General features: G+C 41.8%; 1 protein-coding gene across 1 annotated transcript in view; it reads left to right on the top strand.

Moving 5' to 3' along the window:
* Positions 1-5,652: 5,652 nt before the first annotated feature.
* Positions 5,653-20,077, top strand: part of spock3 (SPARC (osteonectin), cwcv and kazal like domains proteoglycan 3) — a 31,860-nt gene continuing 17,435 nt past the window's right edge. The window contains exons 1-3 of the mRNA XM_048995759.1: positions 5,653-5,793; positions 5,936-6,067; positions 19,589-19,628. Coding sequence (XP_048851716.1) covers positions 5,936-6,067; positions 19,589-19,628 — 172 coding nt within the window. The 5' untranslated portion in view covers positions 5,653-5,793. The remainder of the gene's footprint in view (positions 5,794-5,935; positions 6,068-19,588; positions 19,629-20,077) is intronic.

The raw sequence follows: 20,077 nt of genomic DNA, 5'->3' as shown, positions 1-20,077 counted from the left end.
AAAAATGTCTGCTGGATAGAACTGGCAGTACATCCTTGCACAGTATGAGCTCTGGAACCAGTCTGGGTTTGTACAGCTGACCCAAAGGTTATCCCAAAAACCAAGTAGACAAGTGAGTCGCCTCCATGTTTCTGTAGGTTCGGAGAACCCAAACTGGGTGAGGTGCTTAAGCTGGATGAGGTGCTTCAGGTGGGTGAGGCCCACCTACGCACTTGGCAGTCTTACTGGAGAGATCTTGAGGGAAGTGATTAGGAAGAGTGACCTCCGGAAATTAAAATGGAATGATGAACTGTTATAGGGCATGACGTAACCAGGCCCGGCTCTAGCTAGAAGCAGAATAGGCAGTTGCCGAGAGAGCTCGAATTATCAGCATTCAAGAGGTAGTAGGGGGACCTCCCCCTAAAGCGTCACCTAGGGCCCCTGAAAAGGTAGAGCTGGACGTGGATATAACAATATTTTGAACACTAGAATGGTTATAAGGATAGGGCAGTGTTTCCTAACCCAGCACACCTGTACCAGGTATCCGGTGTTCCTGATTGGCTGGAAGCTGGGAGGGAGCAAAAACGTGGACTGTCTGGGGTTCCCAGAGGACTGGGTTGGGAAACACTGCCCTAGGGCACTCTACTCTAGGGGTCTCCAACTCCGGTCCTGGAGGGCTACCGTCCAGTAGGTTTTCTATTCTACTTGGCTACTGATGAGCCACTCCTGTTCCTGATATTTACCTGAGAACAGGTGTGGCTCATCAGAAGCCAAGTAGGATAGAAAACCTACTGGATGGTAGACCTCCAGGACCGGAGTTGGAGACCCCTGCTCAAGGCCAAAGGGTAATGATCAGCTTCATAGTTGTGCCATTTGCATTGAGGCTGCATGTTTTGACCCTGTGGAGAAAGAGAGGGTATCAGCTATCAACCGATCACCACTTAGTGGCCAGTCGTATTCAGCACACGGGGGGAAGAGGCCAGATGGACGAGGATGACCTAGACGAGCAGTCAGCATTTTCTGGGAACATCTGGCTGAAGCTTCTTTGTGAGGTGAATTCAGCTTACACCTCCAGAAAAACTTCACACGCACGCCAAGTGAGGATGGGGACATTGAGTCTGAAAAGACTGTGTTCAAGGCCGCTCTGGTCGAGGCGGCTGCAAAGAGCTGTGGCCAGTAAATATGAAGTCATGCCTGTCATGGTGGTAATCCAGGGATCTGCTGGTGGACACCTGCAGTGAGGAAAGCTGTCAAGCTGAAGAAAGAGGCATTTAGGGCAGTGCTTGCACAGGGATCTCCTGAGGTAGCTGAGAAGTGGTGACAGGCCAGAAAGGTTGCAGTGAAGACAGTCAGAGAGGCGGAAAAACTCCTGCATGCGAGGAGTTGGGAGAGGCCCTGGAGAAAGATGCTTGTAGGATTTTTACTTACAGAAAAATGTTCTGAGGGCAGAATGAAAAATGATTGGTTCAGAGAGATAACCAATTGGATTGTAGAGGAGGCGGGTCCAAGCAACTGAAGGGGGCAGGACCGAGACATGTGATTGGTTGGTCCCACCTCCTTTATAATTTGATCTCTCTGAACCAATCATTTTTCATTCTGCCCTCAGAACATTTTTGTGCAAGAAAAACTCCCGAGAAAGAGCGAGAAAGACAGGCCATAGTACAGAGATCAAGTGGCCACTGCTCGACACTTCAGAAGGGGGAAGTGAGCCTTTGCAAAGGCTGTGTTCAGCCGAAGGTAGGGAAGTGTGGACCAACTCGGGGCATATTGTAGAGCAGCAGAAAGTACACTTTGAGGAGCTCCTTAACTCTGTGGATATGCCCTCTCCCCAGGAGGCTGTGTTGGAAGCTTCTGGTAGATCAAAATTGATCTCTGCAAAGGGAGTTGCTCTAGTAGTCCAAGGCCTCTGTGGGGGAAAGGCTGCAGGGGTAGATGAAATCTGTCCGGGGGTGTTAAAAGCACTGGATGTTGCTGGAGGTGATGTGGTTGACATGCCTCTTCAATGTTGCATGGGAGCATGTGAAATACCTTTGAACCTGCAAACATGGATGGTGGGTCTATTTTCAAAATCGGGGTCAGAAAGTGTACGGCATCTATAAAAGATCACGATTCTGATCCTGGGGTTGAGGAGGACCAGTGCAGACTCCAGAATGTGGAACAGTGGGCAATGATGAGGGAAATGACATGGACAATCATTATGGTCAATGGACGAAGCACTATGCAGATGCTGCCCTGGTTAGGATGGACTGTGTTACGATATCGGGTAAATATTTTTTCACTTTGAGTACATTTTTCAATGAATTATATGGGATATTCAACACTTTATTATAAAATAAGCTGTGTGTTGCTGATGTTTCCCAACTGCAGGCTAACGTGAGTGTTCTAAGCATGTTTAAGGTAGGCTACGCTAGGCTATGACATTTGTTAGGTTAAGCGTACTGTATTAAAATGCATTCTCGCCTTAGGATAGATTTATTGGAACGTAACCCAATCGTAACCTGGGGAGCGCCTCTGTAGTTTTTATTAAAGGAAGTGGTCATTTGCACCCAAATCCAGGTATAGGATTAATAACAAACCAATGTCCACCACACACAGACGAAACCGTACTCTTTCCTAAAAAAAAAAAAACACCACACCCATCCCTCTGCAGTCGACCCTATAAACCTTAACAGTGCAATTAGCCAAAACAGGACCAGCTGGGGATCATTATCACGGTTACCTGTGGGCACAGACCGGTGATCAATTGCCATGGTAACACAAGAGATCAGTAAAACTCAGTCCTGTGCTATTACACTATGTCCTGCTGCAACTGAGTGACAGCTGTAGGATGCTGTGCCGGGGTGGGACAGCGCAGGTCCTGTCAGGGGGGGGGGACACACAGCTGTTTGCCTGTTGTTACTCTTATCCCCCTTGTTACCAAGTGACATTAATTTAAATATAGCAGTCGTTGACTTATTGCATAGCTCAGTATTATGCTAAATTCATATTAGGCGAGAAAAAAAAGCATATTTGTCTGTTCTTCCATTATTAATTTCTACACAAATATAAACAAAAGCAAATAAAGTAGCACTGGAATTATAAGCTAATGCTCGTTGATTAGAACGTTTTGTAAATTGACATTTAACATACATATTTTTAAAGTGCATTTCATATTTTGACCAATCCTTCTCCATGTTTTTAGTTTAACGCAAATAAAAAAAATTTAGCTTTACTTGACTTTAATCTGATGATCATTTTGTCTCGCAGTACTAATTAAGAGGTTAGTGAGAAATATAACTGGATTTGCAGTGTCCCACCCTGACACTAAATGGCCAGTGTCTAACTGCACAAACCTGTCTGCTATTTGGAGCTATTTTAGAAAAGAGTAATGTGAATATTTTTAAAGCTGTCAGCAGTGTTTTTGCCCTTAGCTTACCTTTTTGGTGTTATCTTTTGTTACGTAGATGAACATAAGTCACAAATTCTTAGGGGATAATGTCACAGCATCGTTGTCACGGCAGCAGGGCAGAGGTAAAGGAAGGCAAACTTTGCCACTCGGGTCCCAAACGCAGTACACGGTCACAGACAGTATGGCATGCCCTGATCTGCACACATCCTCGTGCCCAGGATTTACGCGTGTTAGTCCTGACAATCCTTGGAGGGCTGATTGAGTGCTGATGAGATCTGGGCCTTTGACTGCAGCTGTGTCCGAATTCAGGGACTGCCTCCTTGGAAGGACATATTCTACGAAGGCATAGCTTTTGCAGGTGCGTTCTTCGAAGGTCGAACGGAAAGCGCTGTCAGATGGGAAGGTCTGGCTATCACCAGCTGTTCTCACCCTTACCCTTGAAACATGAAGCGCTCCTCCTATTGGCTAGCCAGGACACACCCACTTTACCTCTGTGCAATGAATCTTGGGATATACTGGGGTGGATCCTTCACGACTCGGCAAAAGGAGTATGCATCTGAAGGAGCCTTCCAAATGGGACGGCCCTGTCGCGTGGCTGTGATGCAGTGGGACTTCGAATGCAGCTTAGGAAGGGTGCAGCCCCTGAATTCGGAGACAGCCTGTGAGGAACGTAGATGAGATGCTTAAGAGAGACTTAAGTACCCACTTACGAAGGGTATCACTTTTCGCAGACAATTAGAACCAAAAATACCAGAACTGAAATGTCAAGATATTAAAGAGACAGAACTTTAATACAGTGAGTGCAGGTGTGGGTGATTAATCACTGAAATCTTCTGGAGATGGACATGGCATTGAGGAACAGCCATGTCCAAGGCAGATAACTAGCAAACTGTATTCTTAACTGGATGTGACAATCAGGAATCACTGATTCATCTCATACTTTCATCTAATTACCGCGGCTCAATTAAGAGAGCGCAACAACCAAACACGAACAACTCAAGAAGCATATGATAAACTTGCGCTGAGAAGTTTGATTTTCACTGAATGCTAGCTAGTCATTTTTCTAACTAATTAATGCTTATTAATCTCAGTATTAATTTGGCCGTAATAAGAATAGTTGTGGGACATTCCTCTGACTTCAGGGAAACAGGTGTTGCCATGAAATATGCAAATTTTTGATGATCAGATAACATTTGGTGTTGATGTAGCCAGGGCAAACCTCCAACGCAAACGTGACAGTTCCCCTTGAAATTAATTAAAAATCATAAATAGGGCAAGTCCACGAAATAAGCAGAAAGATTATAACGATCCAATGAAATGGTCAACGAGGCAAAACGTGGTATAGTTAGCCTGTATTCACTTTACTTAGTACGATTTTGTCGACAGGATGGTTTATATAGCTGTGCTTAAAATAAAGGAGAATGTACTTTTCAGTCTAAACCTTGAATTTTTACATAATAACCATTTATTCATTAACTATATAATTATTTCTACCAAGATTATGATTCTCGTGGCTAACGCTGGCGTGTTGCTTCGAGGCAACGAATGTCAGGCACCAGGGGGCGCCAAAGTCTCTGAAAGTCTTTGCCCTTTAGCTATGGAGATCCACTAATTAACTCTGTATGAAAAATAATATTATAAGGTAATCACTGTAATTAGTTATCGTCTTTGCAAAAGCATTATCGATATCTATTTTTGTTTTTGTATTATATTAGATAAAATGCAAATGAATGACTGGAATTGCTACAATAAAATATAACAATGTTGTCTTCACCATTATTTTTAATAGTCCATTAAACCCAATTTATTCCAGCGCATTAAAAAAATATATAGAAAAACTGATTAAAAGTTCAGATAAAAGTGTGTTATATTCACTCATACAAAATATAATTTAATAAGGTGAAAACTGTATGTATAGAAATATTTCAGGTTAATAGATAAAAGTAGGTAGTATGGTGGGTTAAAGACCAGAAGATTGTTAGTTCAGGTCCCGGGAAACCGGCATTGTTGTAGCCTAAAGCAAGGTGGCTAAACAACATTAAAGTTGTTCTAGATTAGAATAGTTAGTGTCGGCTACGTAATATAAATAATCACACCACAGTGGTGGGTTGACATGTGGAAGGGGGGAAAAATTGCATAAATGACCCCGTGCCGACAGGGAGGACGCAGTGTAGGGCATCTCGGGCGTCGATAACGGGGTCACGGTGACCCCCCCTCCCCCCTTTCGTGCGTAGCGGAACGCGCACGCGTGCGCGCGGAAAGGGAGATGGGGGGGTTGCTTAGCGCGTGTCCGCCTCCGCGAGACTGCGCGCGGTGCGGAGAGCGAGGCACCGGCGGGCAGCTGAAGCTGAGGAGCCGCCAGTCGGAGCTCGCAGGGACTAGAGGCCGGTCAGCTACATGCGTACGGCGCTGATATCGCTCACAAGGTGACTGTTATCTCCATTAAAATCGTTTCCCCGGGCCTGTGTGCGCCAGAGACTTATCTGTTAAAAAATATCGTTAGTCAGGCAGTGTATGAGCAGCAGCGTTAGTCCGTGACATGGCTTTTTGTGCCTTTCTGTGTTGCAGATGCTGAATGCAGCCTTGTTATCTGTCTGTGCGGTCGTCGCCAGTCAATTGCTCGGAGTAGCATGCAGGTCGGACGGAGGAAATTTCCTGGATGATAAATGGCTCACTGGACGCTGGGATAAATTTCGAGACGTACGTGGCATTTAAAATAATACTTCTCGTTTTTTTCTTCTTATAATAATTATTGTTATTTAGCATGGTCAGGTATGCATCCGTAATTTAACGCGGCGCGTGTGCATGGTGATTTCTTATTGACACGTACCTTTAGGTAGCTCAAAGTATCTGAATTTAAAAAATAATGAGACTACATCTTCCTCGTACGTTGCTGTCTTCTTCACTAGCTGTAATTCAACGACGTACTTTCTCGCGAAATACAATTCAGTCGCGCGATATAAGTGCGATTTAATACGGTAAGTCTAGCCGTTTTATTTATTAATATATATACAAACTCTGGTAGCAATTAGCAAATACATTCAGTTATATAATTAGTTTGGCTCCGACGACGGTCATGTTGGTTAAGAAATTTGGAAAGTCACCGATGTGAATTTTTTTCTCGGATGCGCCACCAAATAAATAGTAGCAGTATTTTAAATTGATTATTATGATGTTGGTGTTTGACACATTCTCGACTGCGGTTTGTCCTTTTTACTTGTTAGACAGTTACAGGTTGTGGTCGAAGTAAAGCAATGCTTCGGACTATGTTCAGAAAGTATGCCATTCCGGCTCCGTAATACAATGCCAGGTTGTCACGTTTCCTGTGCACAGTTCACTGCGCTTCACTGTTGGGTAGATGACAGATCAACGGCAAGATTAAAGGCAGCTATGTGCGTCTAACTTATGCACTTTAAGAAGAGTCAAGGCCGCGGAGCTCTGTGATTAAGTGTCTAGTTAGTGACATGCAATCAGGCCTTCACATTAACGGATGTTTGATTCCTCAGTAGTATCGACATTTTCACTAAGGTCCTGCTGACTTATGGATTTCAAAGACCATGTATAGCACATATGTTAGGACTCTTTAGTTAATTGGAACAATTATTAAACACAGTTAAAAGGTTAAGCCATTTTGCAAGAAATGGCTCCTTGGAAACGCGATGTCTGTCACAGGATCGCCATCTGTTTTGTTGCAGATGACGTTCCCTAAGTATGGCAGGGTTGACGTTGGTTTTCTCTGACTGGGCATTAAGTGACAATGGAACATTTTGGGTATACGGCAGCAACATCAAAATATTTGCCACAACTTTTTCACAGCTTCTGGTAATTAACTGCAAGTCCCGAAAAAACCATGAAAATGGTAGTAAGTGATTGTGCGGTCCCTGCATCGGCATCGTTGCTTGGCGTGCCCCCCCATTGTGTTTATATGTCGTTATTTGGTATCCAAAAACATCCAGAAAAAGTCAAATATAAAAATGCCCCATGCCCCCCCCCAAAACCAGGGTAAGAGGTTAGAAGATGGATGGATGGAGATATGAATATTCTGCATATTTGTTTGCAAATATTGACGGTTTAGTCCTAAGCAGCTTTATTAAGAAGTGATAAGGCTAGTTTTTATTTTGGGTTCACATGAGACAATAACAATGCTAATAGAAGGTTTAGGCTGGTAACAGAAGTAAAACAGAACAAAAAAAAGCATTTAAAAGGGCTTCACCTTATTAGTTACAGTGGCCTAAGCTTGCTTTTTTTATTTTCAGTTGCAGGTGCTTAATGTAACATAACCCTGCTTGATCTGTAATGTTTATAAGGTAATTCAACTGGTGCTTTTGTTCTGTGCATTTTGTTTCCGGTCTTGTTTTTCAGTCAGCTGAGATACTGTGTACCAGAAAGGTCACGGTGTTGACTGCCTGTTTTGTCGCAGAAAAGCACATTGTGTGGCGGAATGCAGAATGTCACTTGCTAGAACGGCGTGTGCTAATATCATACATTACTTGGGGAAATTAATCGCATTAGCGAGGCACAGCTGTATTGTAGCTGAGATCCTGTTATGCCCGGACAGCCTTCACTATTCTTGCGTTTTTTTGTTCTGGACCTGCATGCAGAGATGTTGATTTATGCTACAATTATGTAGCTAAAGTTTTTCAAAAGGACCTTCGGTGTCTGCAGTCTGTACTCTTTAATGTCCGCCATCAAGGCGAATAAGATCAGTTGGTATGCTAATTTTCATTCTTATCTGGTTAACCCTTTTATTACCGCTTTTCAAAGCTGAGGCTTGATTAGAAGTCGGTGAGTTTTAATAGCCCTGGAGTGACAATCGCGAACTCGCTGTTGGAATTTCATCACATCCTGGCTATTATATTGTCATGAAATTTTACGAAGAGAGCCTGGAGCTACTTGTGTTTTCATCATAATGCTTGGATTTATTGTACTATTCATAAGAGACAGTAAAAAAAAAAAAAAAAAACAAATATATCAGAAATCTGATTGGATAATAAATCTTGTGAATATGTAAATCCTTCACCCAGCACATTTATAATTGGTGTTTTAAGATAGCGTAAGCCTACGGCTAGTCATTTGTTTCGATGGCACTGTTGACAATCTTCAAACTAATCTGTTTTACACAATAATAATATTTAGAGAATGACTAAAGTAGTATAGCATTCAAAGACTTTTTTAGTTGTTTGTCATGATAAAAAAAAAAACAATATTTAGAGCTGACATTTGATGGAGCACAATTTACATTGCAGAGTGAAAAAGTTCTTCTTAGTCATCCAAGCATCCTCCTTCCGGCTACCTCAATACTGTCTGTACCAGGCAGGACTACACCCTGAACGAGATGCTAATCCATCAAAAGGTTGCATAGTCACGCCTCGTTTAAATGTTTTATGTTCTAGTTATTCTTTGTCTCAGTTGTAACCGATTTCTTGGATTTAACTAGTTGATAGTTATAGGTCTACATAAAAAGGGCTTTTGTTCTTTTTACTTCATAGTGCCGCAGGATAATTGCTGTTTCTGGTAGGAATGGCCTAACCGAATGTACTTGATTGCTGTAAAATGTCATTCCCTTCGCATGGCATGTGTATCTGATAATAACCGTCTGCTACTTAAAGTAGTTTCCTTCAACTTTTTTTCAGGTTTGCTAATGGTACCCAAAGTTGTTTTTCTCCATGGGCGAAACTTACGGAGCCGTGCTTCTGTTTGGAAAAAGAGCTGCCTGCAGACTTAAAAACACAAATAAGCTGAAAGTTTTATGTTTTTTTTTTTTTTTTTTTAATTCTTTTTTTTAAGAAAGTGAAACTTAATTCAGAACGCACCAATTTATAATGTCATGAATGCAAGAACATTGCTTTTAAAGAACTGGTTCGACTGGTGTCATTTCAAGTTTCTTAAAATAACAATGCCTTCTGAATTCACCACCCGCAACCTTGCGGGGGGGCAGTACTAAAAAAAACACATTAATTATGTAGGGTTGTGTTTGAGTTGCCTTTGTAAATGTCAGGAGACTGTATCACTGTGACGTTTACCCTAGTTGGTCCAGATATTGCCAGAACAGATTTAGTGTTTTTTTTTTTTTTTTTTATGACCTGATAGCTGGTATCCAAAGGCATGGCCTCGACTCTCAGAACGTGGATACTGGCTGTGGAATTTATTGTCGGCCATGAGTTTTTATTATAATGCAGCCACAGTCAACAATGAAGAATTTGTCTGTTGCCAAAATGGCTTGTATTTTTTTTTCTTGTAGTGACATTGATGGCTGCAAATTTGTCAAAAATAAGAGTAATTCGAATACAGTTGATATTGTATTATGCTCAAAGACAGATTTCTACTTTAAACGGAGACTGGAAATCCTTGAGGTTCTTTGCATTGTATTCTTGATACAAACTGATGCACAGGATGGGTAGTCTTGTCAGATTCATCAACAGCTTGACATTGTTTTCTGGCAGAAACAGAATTTTTTTTTCTTCTTCATTTTTATCACTACAACTGCTGAATAATAGTCAAGTCTGTATGATGTGTATGATAAACTGCCGACCAGATGAAAAATGTATCTGAGAAATCAGCAGTGGAAAGCCAGCGAAGGATGGATTCAATGCCTTAATGCTTATCTTGAGTAATATTTAAAATGCCACTCTATTGTCGGAATATTCCACTATCATTCTCTTAGTCCTTTCGTGGTTTTTTTTGTGTCTGTCTAGTTGAGGGTTGCAGGAATGAAGTGGTAGTTGAGAGTATCATTGAAAGCCAGTTTATTGCATAGCATTTATACACAAGCACACATCAACATCACACACGGTAATAGACCGTAATCAGCTGAACTTCTCGTGGCTGTGAGATCCAACTCAAAATTGACATTGGATATGAACCCAAGTGCTGAATATGGGTGCAAATCGTAAACTTTGCCATGATTCGATTTTGATTTTGCAATGCTGTGATTCAGTATCCGGCAATATTTGAAGTGTCACTGCGATACGATTCGATTCAGTGATTATATGATCAGTATTTCCAGTTCAGTGAAACATAATCTGATTTTAGTGGAATTGTTTGGAATTCGAAAAGAACTAATAAATGTTTAATTTTTCATTTTAACGATCGTATATGTTGAAAAAACTAAACGTGTCTCTCAGATAATGTCTGCACAGGAAGCATTCTCTCTTACATTTGTACTTTAGCAACAATAAAATGTTTCTGGATAGTATAGCTTACTCTAAAAACCTAGGCATATACAGTAGGTGCGCTAAGCTAGATAAAACGTATCGTAACGTACGTATCGATCTCTCTTCTAAGGTGTCTCTAGACTGCTTTGTGTGAGAGGTTTTAGGCTGCATTTTGGTGTATCGTCATGTTTTATAACAGTATATTGATAGATATTCGTTAATTGAGTTGACTGAAAGGTGTTGTGGCCTTAACAATTGATATATCCACTAGAATCAATGAATTGTTCCACTCCTAATGCTGAGCCCTGCAAATGGATAGATGGTCATTTTCTGCAGTTAGTAGTGGTCCATTCAGAAGGGATGTTTCAGAGAGAGCCGTTTACAGACATCCCTCAAGTCTACACCCATCAATACCTCACGGTTCCTATGACAGCTGTGTACAGCATCTGTCCAACTCCCTGCCGCCTTTCATCAGCTGTTTTGATGTTCTGTAGGGGGTTTGTCATTAGCCCAATGCTAACCTCTAACATCCAGGGACTTCCACCCAACCGGTGACTAAGATTACTCAAGTATTCATCTGCAAAACGGGGAGCACGAAACCAAAATTTAAGAACGTCTAATAACTGAGGTGTCATTCACTAGTTTTATTCAGGATCTTCTTGTGGATTTGTTAACAGCCTGCGCGTATAAAGTAGCCTGCATTTTGAGCGGTTTGCTATATCAATGCGTTACAGTAGGATTCGTTGGAACCATGTGGGAATATGTCATGATCACTGGGGGCTTGTTTGTTAAATGATTTCTACCTCTGTATATAACACCATTAATACATCCACCCATTCATCTTCTGACCATATTTTTTGGGGGGGGGGCAGGGGGGCTGGAGTGTATCCCAGGCAGAATAGAACACAAGGCAGTGTCCATATGGAGTATCAGTCCATCACAGGGCAAACCTACAGTGCTACCTACTGAGTGATCATGCCGAGAGAAACATCGTTTAGAAGTGGAATGAAAGTGAAGACACGGCGTATCCCTGGATAATTCCGTGGAACGAAAGTCATCATTGTCATCTTCGTTGTTTTGATGGGTCTTCTGAAAATAACAGGGCTGTTTGTGTGCTGTGTGTGTGCGTATTAACAGGACGGCACAAAGTAACACTGGCGCGTGGTGGTGCCAATTAGTCCATAAGGCGCGGAATAAAGACGGCAGGAGCAGTCTGAGAGGGGCGGCGGCGGATGAATCGATGATCAGTTTTCACGTTTTCATTGTGCGATTCAGCCACGCTCTTTATAACGTCAATTAGAGATACTTTCTGGGCAGTTCTATATACATGCCCTTTTTATTAAACAATTTAACAATTGTCATCCCCCAAGTTTTAATTTTAATCAAGGCCGACTGAAGGCTGTCAATAGGAATCAAATCTGCAGAGCTGATTTACAAATCCCAGCACTCTGCCAGCCTGCACCGTGTCCAGGGGTATTTGCCAGTGCTTATTTCATACTGGCATTGATATTTCACTATTTCTGAGCTTGGCTGTAATTTCGTATACATTTGTCATTCAGCCGTATGTATATTTTGAAAATACTGCAGATACTGCTTACATAGAATACAAATTGTTTGATTTAAATAATAATGAAAATGCAATTTTATTTATTATCCTTTTTTTCCCTCTCCCCGACTGCTTTTTCTGAGAGAGCCCTTTTATAACAGGTGTTCTCTGATCGCAGCCCGCTGATGGTTAGAGAATGCATGTCCTCGGATAACTGGTGCGAATTTCTCCCCGCATGGCGTCATCGCAGAAGAGCAGTGGAGAAACGGACGGTTCTGTTTTAGTCCTTCTGAGCAGCCAAACGAGGATGCTGACCGATGACGCCGACTGGGGCCAGAGTGCTTTCCCTGTGTCCCTGTGTTTCACTTTCTCTGTGCTGACGTCTCGAGGCAAAAAGAAAATAAAAAGAAACACCAGCTAGCGTGTGGCCTACCTGAGTCTGTAGGTCAGCCTGCCGTTCTGCAGCCAGCCTGTTTTCAGCACCGGTGGTGACGTGTTGTCCCGTTTACGTTGCACATGCAAGGCAGATGTGGCTTCCTGGATAGTGCCGAACAAATCGGAGCACTCCTGCAAAGGGACCAGGAATAATATCACCGGTAGGACGTGCTTTCAGAACCAACGGGAATTATAGCAGGTAACCTGCCAGTCCCTCTAAGGTCTTCTCCCACCTTGTGCCTCCTTCATGGGATGAGCCCCAGGCTTACTATGACCTGGCTCCGGATAAGTGGTCGGTTGATAAATGGATGGATGTAGCAAAGTGCTCATGAGCTCACAGTCGGCAAATTAAGATGACGCACCATTAAGAAAGAGATGGAACTGGTTCTTACTGTGACACAGATGACAGCACGGGGGCACGAAACCAGGAACGATTCTATTATTAGGCTAAAACTATGCATGTCCTTTTAAAGGGCGTGGAGTGCGATTTATGGGATTCTGAATGTTTGTATTGTGCGTAATACAAAACGCTTAATATGTGTTTTTCTCGTGGGCCTTGAGTGGGAGTGACCTAGTGGATTGCGGTGGCATTTGCCGGGGATCTGGTTAAATGCGACCCGGGGCCCTCAGGCCTCGGCTTCCTGAACAGCACTCCTACCCGCATGTTGCTGTCCCAAGCTATTAAGCATCATAAAGCAGGAATGATGTGGAGAAGGTATGGCGCTTCAGGCATTTTTTTACATCAGGGGACCCAGTCTTCAGTCTGGAAAGTTTAATATAAGTTTTGCACAACAAAAAATAAAATAAAAACTCTAAGTGCTCTTTACAAAACATTGTAATTCTTTTAGGTAAATACTGAGCTCTGGTACACCTACATTATCATCTCGTTTTTATCATGACGCCATCACAGTGCAGAATTATATTTCGCCACTGACAGTACCTCATTACCTAATGTAGTGTACACAACTGAGCTCGCTTTAGTAAGAGATGATGTATTTCATCATTTTCTCTGTTCTGCCATAGTTTTTTTTTCTCTCCCCCTTATAGCAGGCTGAATATCCCCAAGGGATTCAGCTAGAACAAATACATAGCTCTTTTACAACACAGGATGAAACCAATCAGCGTTTTCCGTAATTACGTTATCGTAATGGCCGATGCTTGGCGGCGCACGTCCCGATAAGCTTCAGTTGACTTCTTACTTATATTTATTACAGCACTGGTGACCATTTGACGTTGCAGATTTGGAATATTCCAGGATGGAAATTCAGGTGGATTTTTAAAAAAAAAATTTTTGCATCTCTTGTTACGAAGCCTTAGAGCGGACGTGTTTCGTGGGAAGAGCCAGTGGAATTTGCATGCAGTCTATCAGCAAATCAAAGTTTGAGGTTAGCTTGGCCCTCGGAGAGAGTCGTTTCTTTTTTATCTCTTTCATTTGTTTCAACCGCTGAAAGAACAAAGGTGGCACCCTATGCTGTAAAGCAGGGTTTTTTTTATCCCCCTGGATGTTATAATTTGTAACGTATATCAAAAATGTACGTATTTGATGATTTACTGCTTTGTACAAAAATCGTTAGATTCCTCAGATTTAAAATTAGATCATATACTCGTCGGTATACTATTTATGTTCAGTTTAAAGCATAATAATAATAATAATAATAATACTTATGATCATAGTAATAGTAGTACAAATGATATCCACGTATAAGTGTACTTATTATATTTAGGGAAATCAGGAAATCAAGTTGACAATTCAAATTTCAGATCAAGCTTGTGTGGTGTTTTGTGAAATACTGACCCAAGGCACAAGGGTATTCTCACATATTTAAAATGCGATGTTGGCAAGATTCAAGAAAGCCGATTATGGGATAAAAACACAGTTAAACAGTATTGAGCTTCTTACGAAGCAGCGGCACCTTAACGCAAATATCTCTGTAGACGAGGTAAATGGTCACTGAGGGAGACACGAGTTAGAGACACTTCGAGCTGCTGAGGTTGCCCATAGATTTTACTTGGGCGCACAGCGCAGTAATTCCTAAAGTAGTAAAAATAGGTAAGCGTGCCCAAAAATAACAGCCATTTTTCAACCTGGAGCTATCCAGGGTAGGACTGGGCAGCGATACAGAAGTCATCTGCATACAGCAGCACTGCTTTCGCGAACTGGCTGGGCACTATGGAGGAATGACGTCGATATCGTCAACGTTTCGCCGCGAGGAGTATCCGTGGTGATTTCTCCCCGAGAAGAAGGAATCGCCTTCTCCCTTCACCCAAAGTAAAGAGCACAGTGCACAGTCTATAGTGGCTCGGCAGTTAATCTCATCACCTCCAAGTCTGGGCCATCAAACTCTGCATGTTCTCCCCATGTTCCTCCAGGAACTCTGCATTCCTTCAACAGCTCAAAGGCATGCAGTAAGGTTAATCGGTCTCTCTCGATTTACCCATAAAATGTGAGTGTACATATATGTGCTTTGAAATGAACTGACATCTCATTCAAGGTGACCCCTGCTTTGCGCCTTGTGTTGCCAGGAATGTTCTTCAGCCTCCCACTAGATAAACTTTTTTAAGATGGATGAATAGGAGTCGTTGTAGCTCTAAATGACTTGTGCAGCTTAGCTTCGCTGTGTTTTTCTTTTCCCAGTTATGTATCTAGATACTTTTTACTGAGGCGATTCAGGTGAATAACCCAAAATATCCTTTTAAGTATAATAGTGCAACCTCTTCTTGGTACAGGAGCACCTGCTGTCCCATTATATAAAGCAGCAGCGCATAAACTGCGACAGAAGCCGTGCATGAGGCCCAAGTGTGCAGCACTTTTTAAAAAAATTCCGGGCAGAGATCGCCATGTGTAACTAGGAACACACAGCCTAATTAGAGTAACTTGCAGTGCCAGTTATGCGAAGTCTGGCCCCGGTCAGAATGGTTTATTTTTGGATGGTCTTACCATACTGCAGAATACTTCTAAACCATTATCGATCTCATTCTGCCATCCTAGATACACGTGAATGTCAAAAGAGCACATTGTCCCAAAGCAGATTGTTAGCATACTTGTTTTGCTCTGCAATAAAATCCGCTTTACCGAGGCTACATCATCATCACAAAGAATGCAGTAATACTGCTGAATCTCTTGTAATTTTTACCCCATGTGACCTATATTTAGACTCTCTCACTATATCAGTGAAGTCATTATTATTTGCAGAAATGCAGGATTATAAAGTAGCTGGACTGTCGGAATGATTTATAAGAGCCAAACGCTGGTCTTGTATGAAAATCGTGTCTTCCACTGAGAGAAGACCGATCTTCACATTACACGTGAATCGGGAGTCGTAAAACTGACATTGATAGCTGCATGCCATAACGGCTAACATTAAATCATAAGGAGCTGACTGAAGCAGTCATGATGTGCGATAAGAGAAGGTTTATATAGGATATAGCCATCTGTATTCAGGCACAGATGTCCCCGATTCAGTTTAGTCAGACCTGGACGGCTATTTTTATTGTCATGAGAGGGAACAGTAAATATGATTGATCAAACCCTCCTCATTGGTTGGCAGCCCTGTGACTTACTGCTGATTGGCAGTTTAGGTCTTGCAGTACAGCCTGCTAATTAGATGTAATTGAGAGCATGAGTCAGACAACCTCCAGCATCAGACATCAGGAGGAAACTGTATAATATATAATGTATAATAAGACATTTTAAAGTCAGATGTCTGCTACTTGTTCAGTGTGATCCACACAGCAAGTAATGTTGTATCTACAGCATGTATAGGTTGATAACTGGAAAAGATGACTGAGGAATGCCGTTGACTGAAGCTGCATAGGAGGCAGAGACAAAAGGATTTGCTGGCCATTAAAAAGCGAATGATTTCTGTGTGCCACTTTGATTGGTTGCTGCTTGCCGCCATTATGACTCATTATTAGCTTTTAGCCAGCTAGCTGTTTGGGGCCCATATCTGGCACCTGCTTAGGCACGTCTCCTGCTTCCTGTAATTCTTTAAACAGGCCTCGAGTGATGCGGACTAATGGGACAGATGCTCCGCGACAGACCTGGAAGCAAATCCGCTCGTGTTTTCGGGGGAATTTTAAAAAGGCAGGGGGACGTGGTGCTGGGGGGGGGGGGGGGGGGGGCGGGTCATCGTCAGCCTTCAGATGCACGTCTAATAAGCCTGATTCATCTTAAAAAAAAAAAAAAAAAAAAAAAAAAAAACATGGCCCTTTGATGCATGAGAACCCGGGGCAAAAACGAGGCCTGAATCGGGAGCAGACAGGAGAACGACCCTCGCAGAGCAGTCACAATGAGGTCACTGGCGAAATCCGAAGGGTAGACGTGTCGCTGTCAAGAGGGCAATGAAAATAATGGAGCCCCCTGGTATGGTATGTGTCTCTCTGATTCATGCCTTCAATTACAGCCAGATGAGGCAGTAATAGATTTTTTATTCTGTACTTAGTGTGCAGTGTGACAGTTGCAATATTGACACGCCATTCTTGACATATGGGTGAGTACTATCTCGCACAGTCATTCTAGTATGGTAATTTATCCGTGCATTTCTTTTGCAGAAGAAATGCACACTGTCTAGAGCAGATCTAGCTCAGTCCAGTTTGCGCGATTTACTGTGATATTGTCATGTCGATCATTTATCGGAAATCCCGATTGTTTCATTTAAACTGCATTCGATTGGACACTCATCCAGCAATCTATCTTCCATGGGTGCTTATTCAGTGCAGGGTTATGGTGTCAACTGGGTATTTTTTTTTTCTTCCAATAATCAGTTGACCTCCATTTAAATATTCATCGCATCCTTAATTCTAGACGGCGCGCATGTGCAGTGCCTGCTTAAAAAAAGCATTTTCCCCAGCGCTGGGTTAAATAAAATTAAGATAGCAGATGCAAGACTGGGTTTATTCTTAAGTCAATGGAATGATATGTATGAAAATATTCTTCTCACCTTAATGTCTGCAAATGGAACTATAGAGACCTTTTACAGAATCTGTCAGCCACTAAAAAAATGACCTTATTATAGGTAAATTGCAGTGAACTCTATAGACTGTATTATAGAAGATGATAATAACCGGCTAAAGGTGGATTCCACCATAATTCTGCAGCCTAATTTATTTGTCTATCTTTTTTATGTTTTTTCCTCTTGGCAAAAAGACCAGCACAAGTAGGTGGTCTTTTCTGTCAGTTCCCAGTTTTCCATCATTAATGCAGGTTTTTTGTATTTTTGTATGGAAGATCTGGCTTAGAATAGTTAACAAATTGACGAAAGAAGAGCTCAGAGATTGATTAATCGATTCATGGGGGGGGGAATTGCATCAAAATGGACACCCGGAAACCTTGACAAGTTTGTAAATTTAACAAATTTCATAAATGTCACCTTGTGATGTCATAGGGTAAAAGAATCAGATCTCAGAGGGACATGTAATACAATTTAATTTGGAAATGTAGGTCATCATCTGGCAATGAACCAAATTGACTCCATATTACTTTGGAGTGGAACTCCCCTTTAAGCCTATTTAAAGTCATTTAAAGGCAAAATGTTGAACCTGCCCCCCTATTATTAGCAGTCACATAGAATTTGTTGCCGTAGTTAGTTTTTTTTTTGCCAATACATGTGGCAAGTTACAGAATACAGAACCTAGTTAGTGATGTACATTGTACTGAATTGTTCTTGTGTTCACTATCATAATATTCATTTATTTGACTAAAACATAACCTGTCATCATTAAGATTTAAATCCTTAAACTCAAAATGTATTACTTTGACCTTTGAAATAAGTGAGGATTTATGAGGCTAAATAATGATGTCCACTTATTCAATTAACCTATATTTACTGCATCTTGCTTTCTTATTGGTTATCAGTACTGCTACAGATACAAACGTTCCAAAGGTATCCTGTTTCCTGTTGCGTAGTCCTCAGACGTGCAGATGGCAATATATAGGTCATTTATTATTACCTTAGCAAACTATACCAAACTGCAGGCGGCAATTACGCTCTTTCCTATTCCACTTAGAGCCTCTTAGGTTTGTGAATAGATTTAAAGACACAAATAGCGTTTTATAAGGTTGGATTTGATTGGTTGTAAAAGGCAGCTCTGTCTATGTTATTCGGCGTGTGATGGACCAATGAGCCAAAGTCTGCTTTCTGTCCTGTGGACGTTTTCAGTAGGATCGTGTTTTGTCCCCATTTCACTTTGCAGCTTTACTTTGCATCTTTCGCTCGGCTTTTACAAAACATATGTTTTCTCATAGAGCTAAGAATAACCTTAAAGTATTTGCCGTCTTGTCTATTTTTATAGTCCTTTTTTTGCAGCTATGGATTAATTGCTATTCTAAGAATAAGTCACGGCAGTGACGAGGATATCTGGAAATGTTCTTTTCGCCCGCCCTGCCAGCTCCCTGCTTTAAAGCCGTTAGGTGAATTTTCGCTGCGAGCAGGCAAGGCGCGTGGCCGCCGAAGCCGAACGGCTATCTGCGGCGAGATGGATTTCTGCGATGCGGACGCTCCGCATCCGCGCTCCCAGCCATATGGAGAACTGTAACGTGACTCTCCTCTGAGGATTCGGGGAACAAAGGCAGTGACAGGCTGCTCCGCAGGACTTCTCTCCACCAGAAGTAAAAACATATTAGCTGTCAGTATTAATTATTATAACGCCGAATGGGCAGCAGATTAGCATTTTTGACAGCCACAGTTCATGAAAAATCAAGCAGCCATAAAGTTATATTCATTCCCCCTTATACTGTAGATATATTTTAAATACCCAGTTGTGGGCATATGGCATCTTCACTTGCTCTGACATGCGCTCTGTTTTCTGCTTTTCGTAACCTCAGCTGACATACCTGCCAGTGCACGACATCATTATTACACGTGACCATCTCGGGTAAAGCATAGTCACTGCAGCAGTTGTTTAATTGTTTTAATATCTGATGTCCTTCTCTTTTTGTTTTTTGTTTTTTTTACCGCTGCCTACCTTTTCAGGAAGTAGAGGTTTGTACCCATACTCATCCATTTACTAGTGATTTTCCTTTTTTAAAATAATGTTTAGTTCAACGTGTGTCTGCTTAGTAATTCTGTGTAACTTTTGTGATTACAGGAACCTGGAACATGGAACCCTGGCAAACCATTCGATCAAGGTGTGATTTACTATTTCTTTTTTGTCAGTTTGCTAGCTTATGTAGATATGTACTTATAAAAATATTAGCATGTGGAGGGAGACACATTAAAATGGATGTTAACTATTTTATCCTAGCATATTTACAGTTGAGCATGAGAGGGGGGGGAAAAACCATCTTTGGTCATTCGTTAATCCAGTTAATCCATCCTCCCCTCCCCACCCTCGTAACAAAACACAATGAACAATGACGCCGGTTTCACCTTGAAGTTGCTGAAGAGCAGTGATTGAGTTGCTTTGTTTAGCTATTGCAGAGCAAAGCCAGCAACTGCAAGACAAATCTAGATGCAAATTTCCAGATTGATACATTTAAATATATTTTCATTTAAGAGACTACGGTGTTGACTTAAGGAGTGACCTGGTTCATGACAGTCCTCTGTTTACACTGCTCTGACAGAAGTGTTGGAAAGT

Source organism: Brienomyrus brachyistius, chromosome 25 (genome assembly GCF_023856365.1).
Source record: "Brienomyrus brachyistius isolate T26 chromosome 25, BBRACH_0.4, whole genome shotgun sequence".
Classification (NCBI taxonomy): Eukaryota; Metazoa; Chordata; class Actinopteri; order Osteoglossiformes; family Mormyridae; genus Brienomyrus; species Brienomyrus brachyistius.
This window is presented reverse-complemented; position numbering and strand designations above follow the sequence as displayed.